The sequence below is a fragment of the Cricetulus griseus genome, chromosome 3 (genome assembly GCF_003668045.3).
Source record: "Cricetulus griseus strain 17A/GY chromosome 3, alternate assembly CriGri-PICRH-1.0, whole genome shotgun sequence".
NCBI classification, from domain to species: domain Eukaryota; kingdom Metazoa; phylum Chordata; class Mammalia; order Rodentia; family Cricetidae; genus Cricetulus; species Cricetulus griseus.
The window spans coordinates 80,877,418-80,884,551 of NC_048596.1; the positions used below are offsets into that span (position 1 = coordinate 80,877,418).

The 7,134-nt window shown below is 42.4% G+C and overlaps 1 protein-coding gene across 1 annotated transcript; it reads left to right on the forward strand.

Annotated features, from left to right (window-relative positions):
* The first annotated feature begins 689 nt into the window (after positions 1-689).
* On the forward strand, positions 690-7,096 carry Thumpd1 (THUMP domain containing 1). The gene is made up of 4 exons (XM_027410184.2): positions 690-959; positions 2,854-3,028; positions 3,961-4,209; positions 4,990-7,096. Exons 1-4 carry the CDS (start codon positions 729-731, stop codon positions 5,412-5,414), a joined length of 1,080 nt encoding a protein of 359 aa, XP_027265985.1. The 5' UTR covers positions 690-728; the 3' UTR covers positions 5,415-7,096.
* The last annotated feature ends 38 nt before the right edge of the window (positions 7,097-7,134 follow it).

Consider the following 7,134-nt stretch of genomic DNA (forward strand, 5'->3'; position numbering starts at 1 on the left):
AGCTTTTCTTTAGTTCCTTTTCACAAGTTGCAAACTTAGCTGGGTAGGATCCTGCCCTGAGGTTACCGCTCCCTTTATTCAGTTTCTTCATCCATTTATCTCTTTGAACACAGGATTTATCTCTATTCTATTTCCTGGTGCTCTTCTCAATCTGTATGTTTCATACTTCTATTTGCACAGCTTGTCCATTTTCATTATAAATCTTCATTAGAGTTACCACTAGTAACCACACAACATAGTCTATACTAGGCTGTTTTGAGATTTCCTCTGCTAGTGGAATTAATCCAGAACTCTTCACTTTAGCCTTAGGCAGACTATTCAGACAAGGGCAAAAAACAGCTGCATTCTTTACCAAAACATCGCAACATCCTAAGAAACTTTGGCTTATTGTTAGGGCAATAAATTTCATGTTCCGATGATGGCCCAACGTCTGCACTTGAGACAGTGACTAGCATGAAACATTAATTTTTAAAAAGTCAGTAAACTTTAATAAACTTTAAATAAACCAGTTCTTTCTGAGCACGTTTTAGGTCCAGCTAGAGTCCAAATTCTACGTTAATACGCTGGTTCCCTCTTGGAGCGCCAGTCACTCTGCGCGAGGGGTGGGGCAGCCCGGAGCCACCGAAGGCGACGGGCGGGACCTCTAGAGCAGACTGTCGCGCACGTGTGACGCAACGACCCCGCGTCTGCGCAGACGTAGTCGCCAAAGAACGTGGAGCAGAGGCAGCATGGCGGCCCCCGTCCAGCAGTCCTCTCAGCCGGTCGGCGGAAAGCGCAAAGGCAAGGCCCAGTTCCTGCCGGCCAAGCGGGCCCGGCGCTGCGATGCAGGCGGGCCGCGGCAGCTGGAGCCTGGCCTGCAGGGCATCCTCATCACCTGCAACATGAACGAGCGCAAGTGCGTGGAGGAGGCCTACAGCCTGCTAAACGAGTATGGCGACGACATGTACGGACCCGAAAAGGTACCGGCCTCGGGGGGGGGAACGAGCCACCTGCAGGCCTCTTCCGGGGGAGCGGAAGCGGCAGTTGCTTCGATGCGCCTGTACTGTGCTTGCATGTCCTCGCCTACCTTCCCACTCCCGGTGTGGCTGCTATTGAGCCCCCCCTGCCTGGTGGGTGTGTACTTATGGGCTGGCCCTTTGGGCATTTCTTAATAGCACTAATGACGGTGGCTCCCACGTATTGATTGCCTCCTATGGACCAGGTAGTGTGCTGAAGAACTTTCAGAAGCGTACATGCGAAGTTGGTACTGAGGGACCAAAAATTCAAATTAATGAAAGTTTAAAAACTTAGGCCCTGAAAAGGGAATCTCTAATGATAAAGGAAAATTTAATTCCGTAAATCAGGAGTGCCATGACTGGCGCCTAATCCACTGCTCTCAGAGAAGGAGAGGTAACTGTCACCACTCCTGTTAACATTCCCTTGGTAATTGCTGGTCATGAAGATCCCTGAGCCCAGGGGATAACTGACAGACCCTGTGACTCTGTAACCCTGCAAGCCCCATGCCTTGTCTTATCTCTGTCAAATGTATCTCCCTTAAAAATGTATAATTACTGTTAACTCTGTGCTTTGTATGATCTTAAGTAAGCATAGAAACTCTGTAATTTGTGGCCTTCAACCTTATGGTCTGCCCCATTAAAAGCTTCTCTTTTCAAAAGCCAGGTGTTGGTGGCACATGCCTTTAATCCCAGCAGGTGGATCTCTGTGAGTTCGAGGCCAGCCTGGTCTCCAGAGTGAGTGGCAGGATAGGCTCCAAAGCTACACAGAGAAACCCTGTCTCGAAAAACTAAAAAAAAAAAAAAAAAAAAAAAAGCTTCTCCTTTTGGCTGGCTGGCATTTCATTTGCCCGCCATGCAGTGAGATCCTAGCTGGCCAGCTTGAAAAAAAAAAAGAAGCCTTTTGCTTATGCATCAGAGTGTCGACTCCTTGGGTTAGTCTCTGGGCTCCTCGAACCTGGCACAACAGGTACAAGCTAAAATTTCTCTGAGGCAGTGGAAGTTTGATAGGGATGCTAGTTTCCAAGTGTACTTGAAAACACATTGAGGTAACAAAAATTTGGGAATCCCAAAGCTCATTCATTCTATGGCAGTCTGCAAGCCGTGATATTATTCGCTTAGACTCCGAACACACTTGCACACCCTGAAGTGTGGAGAAAGATAGTGCAACAGGTTCCATTATTTGAGAAGAGGGGAAGAATATGAGTTTGCAAAGACTTCTTCAATGTGCACAGCTATTTTTATTACCTGATTGAAGTGAAAACCCCCTTGGTAGGACAGAGAGCTGGGCAGCAGGCACATGTCTTGTCTGTGCTGGTGTCTTGTGCAAACTTCTTTTTGTTGTTGTTGTGTTCCTTTTGTTTTTGAGGGAAGACTTTGCTGGCTAACTCAGGCTGGCCTCAATGTCCCACGTGTAGGGATGACAAGTATCGTCCACTGTTCCTGGCTTAAGCAAGTTATTGACCTCCTTCTGTGCCCTGTTTCTTAGTAGAACAGGAGTAATAGTTTTAGTTCTCTTATACATATGATTCTAATCTTACCAAAAGAGAGTATCCTGTCAGCCACGATGGTATATAATGATGGTGTTAAAAGTCCACTGTGACACGCTTCATCTGATGAGCACATCACCTGCCTGCCTCTGTAGAGGTATTTCTGAAACCATTTTCAGATGACACATGCCACATTCACAATTCATTTTGCAATCTATATTTTGGAGGTAGTGTTATTTTAATCTTCTAATAAAAAACATTTATAGTCAACATTGAGACCTTTGCCCTTGGGGGTTTCACATAAATAGTTAATTACAGTGTTTGAACATGAGTTGTTGTGTCATTTTTGTTTATTGGTTTTGTGTAAACAGTTTATAGACAAGGACCAGCAGCACTCTGGAAGTGAGGGAGAAGATGATGATGTGGAGGCTGCCTTGAAGAAAGAAGTTGGTGACATTAAGGCTTCTACAGAGATGAGGCTGAGAAGATTCCAGTCAATGGAGAGTGGAGCAAATAATGTTGTCTTCATCCGGACCCTTGGGATAGGTGTGTCTAAATAATACCCCTAAGATCATTGATTCCATAGTATCTGGGCATGTCTTTCTTAGCAGATACTGCCTAGACAATGGCTTCATGGTATGGCTGTCAGTCACTCCGTGATAACATTCCCCCCTGTTCCATCAGTTGTAGTTCAGTGCCCATATGTTTCTGAAACCATTTTCAGATGACATATATTACTCTTGGGTAATTTGGCTTTTTTTTTCTCCACATTTTGGAAGTGTGTTATTTTAGTCTTCTAATAATGTAGAGAGATGGAAGGTGGTGAGGATATCATTGGCTTGAGTGGGGACCTGGCTGTGCTCCGTCCTTCCTTTGTATGTAACTTAAGGTAGAATGAAAGTGTCTATTCTGTCTCAAAAGAGCAGCTGCTAGTTTCCACTTAGGAATGGAGAGCCTGATCCAATTAGTTAAAGACCTGGAAATAGAATTCCTTTGACTCTCAAATGTGATCACTAATTCAAAAATATTAACACTGATGTCTCAGGCAGATGCGTGTAGTTGGGAAGTAGCCTGTGATTCACTGTGTTGTGTTGTGCTATACTGTGTTGTGTGCTGCACGGTGCTGGGATTCTTTCCCAGCTGAAAGCTGGGCTTCTGTATAAAGTAACTGGTGGATTGAGTAAGTATTCAAGTGATGTACAGATTTTGTTTTTGTAAAAATGTACCGCATAATGCTTGTTACTCTAATTTATATTACAGGAAAACAAAAGTAAGGTATTGTGGGTCATTTAAATTAGAACATCCCCAAAGCATTGATTCTGGAGACTGTACTAACATTTATTTATAGCAAAAGCAGTAAAAATAATGAAAAGTTAAAATACTAGATGTATGATAGGCACTAGAAAAATATTAGTTGGTACAAAACCTTTTTTTTTCTTTTTAACCTGTGTCACTTCATTTTTTTCTTTTTCTCTTAGAACCTGAGAAATTAGTGCATCATATTCTTCAGGATATGTATAAAACCAAGAAAAAGAAGACCCGAGTTATTTTGCGAATGTTGCCCATCTCGGGCACATGCAAAGCTTTTTTAGAAGATATGAAAAAATATGCAGAAACATTTTTGGAGCCCTGGTTCAAAGCCCCAAACAAAGGGACATTTCAGATTGTCTACAAATCTCGAAATAACAGCCATATGAATAGAGAAGAAGTTATTAAAGAGCTGGCAGGTGGGTTCTCTTAGTGATTTTATAGATGGGAGGCAGAGGCTCTGGTAAAAAGCCTTTGCAAGTCAAAATTGGGTATTTGGCAAAGTACCATTGTCCCATCTGCCCATACCCATGGGAGATTGGTCATTAGATCCCCTAGGAGTACCAAAACCTGAGAGTGCCCAGGTAAGTCTTCTAAAAACTGGCTGTTTTGGTGTAGTATTTGCATATAACCTGCACATACTCTCTTGTATACTTTATATCGTCTTTGCATCACTTAGAATACTAAGTCTGATGGAATGTCTATGAAAACAGTTAAACTGTCTTGCTTAGGGATAATGACAACTGAAAACAGTCTGTTCATGTTAAGTGCAGATGTTATTTTCTTCCCTAAGTATTTTGATTCACACTTAATTGGGTTTGTGCACATGAATGCAGTGTCCACAGAGGCCAAAGAGGCTGTAATAGCCTTTTGAGCTGGAGTTAACAGGTGATTGTCTAGCCTTCCAGCGTAAGTACTGGGAACTGATGGGTCTTCTGCAAGAGCAGTGCATGCACATAGCCACTGAGTCTTTGCTCCACTCCAACTGTTCTTTTATTAAATGTCTCAAGGTTCCATTTGTATTTGTTTATTAAAAACAAAAGTATTAATGGAATTTGATTGATGGCCACGTAGAACAGCGCATTTTTGTAAACCTGTTTTTTAACAAATCCCAGATAGTAAGGGATGAAAGTCTGTTTGACTTCATCAGGCTTAATGATATCCTTCCATCTTAGCCCATTTTCCTGTTTTTGTTACAGGAATAGTGGGCAGCCTCAATTCAGAAAATAAAGTGGATCTCACTAATCCAGAGTACACCGTGGTGGTAGAAATCATCAAAGCTGTGTGTTGCCTGAGTGTTGTGAAAGATTATGTGCTATTCAGAAAATACAACCTCCAAGAGGTAGTGAAGAGCCAAGAGGTAGTGAAGAGTGCAAAAGACTCACAGCCACACCCAAAGCTGGGAAATGGCAAAGAAGCAAAATTGGAACCTGACTTGGAGTTGAATCAAAATGATCCTTCAGATGGGAAGAATAACCAGCAGGGGGCACCAGAGAGCAGCGAGGAGCCTGAGCAGAGAAAACCAAGGTCTGAAACCCAGGCAGGGAGTGAGGAAGAAGTTAAACCTGAACTTGAAAGTCAAGTCTCAGAAGGATCCAAGCCAAAGGAAAGTGAGCTCTCATAGGTCATTCTGTGGAGGAGGTGGGTCTCAGCTGGGGTTCCATGTAAAATTGTGATAATATATTTTGACTTTTGTGTGCTGCTTAATGCTGATCTCACATTTCCTGTTGACAGTCTTGTTAGAGCCTTTCCAGACCTTTATGTCAGTGTATACAGACCAATGTACTGTTACCTAGGGGAGGGTGGGAGGAAGATGGCATTGGCTTCTACCTCCTGATTACTTTCTCTAGTTTCCCTTTAAGCACTGCCAACTGATGTGGAACTGAACAGTATCTTAGTGGGAGATCAGCAGGACATTCTCATTCTGAGGATGTTATGTGCTACCTAAGCTCAGCTGTCCCTGTCAGTTTCATTGTACACACAGAGAAGTGTCACTGTGGACTATATGGGGATCATCTTCTGATGGCTTTGTACTTTTTTCTGTTTTTCTTTATGTTTGTTTTAATGTTAACAGCAAATCTGCTGGCCCATGGCTGCAGTTTCTGTAGAGAAGATGTGAGATAGAAGAGGACTGTTCTAAGTGTAGACCCATGGGTGTTTCTGGTAAGGTTAGGAATGAGGAATCACTCTGCCGAGTCACTTCATATACTAGTACAAAACAGTGAAAAGCTACAGCACCAGGGTTTCACTGGACTTCTGTGCAAGCTGTCCTTTCAGTTTGTCAAGCTTTCAAGAGTCCCTCACAGGTAGAGAATGTAAAGGGTGAAAGAGACCTATGAGTACTGCAAAACAAAGTCCAGGTAGGGACTGCGAAGTGGCTGTAACATTAGGTTTGTGCTTAAATCTTAAAACAAGTTAGGAAGTATTATAAATGCTGTGGTTCCTGGCATAAGAGGCTAAGTAAAGAGCTAGTGATATGAGAATATATTTATTCTCAGATAGCTAGAGGCTTGCTTGGTAAGTCAGACCATGAGGCTGTGGGAGACGAAGAGAAGGCAGCACCTTGCTAATGCAGATGGGGCTGGAGTATCCTCAGGGGTTTCGACATGTTAACTCAGGTTTGAGATCGAAACCATCTTGAAAGGATGTGTGTTAGTGTCACGTAGGGGAAAGGGAGGAGAGAATCCTTGTGCCTTTTTGAGGCTTACGCTGAGATAAAGGGACTTTTCTTTTAATAGTGTAGGACAAAGAGCCTAGGGATAAATTACTGTTTGCTCAGACACAATGTTCTGGAGCTTGGTAAAGTTGCTACACTTAGATTTTGATTTATACTTTGGTTTTCATTGCCTTTTTATTTATTTGTGTTTAGTAAAACCTGAGTGTGACTTGTTTGCCAGTTATACAATGCTGTGTGTCTTGGAATCTAAGTTCACCTACTCATTTTGCTTTGCTTTCAGATTTGACGACTACATTTTCACTGACATTTCAGTGAGTTAGTTTACAGATGATCCCAGGGTAGAAACTGAGTGGGTTTTTTTTGTTTGTTTGTTTTTGTTGTTGTTTTAACCTAGAGCAGTTAAAACAGCAAATAAAGAAGCAGAAACCAAATCCCAGTGCTATGGGCCAGTGCACCTGTCCTGCTCTGTAGACAAAGGAGTTAAGCTTGGTACTGAAAGACATGTTTCTCCAAAGCTGAACACAATTGTCAAATGTTTTTACTTGTATTTGTTTTTGGTACAGCTGAATGTTCAGGTTCTTTTCAAAGTTCTGATATTTTAAAAAATAAAAATGAATTCATTCTATGAAGTTTGACATTCTGTACTTTATTTTCTACCCCATATTAA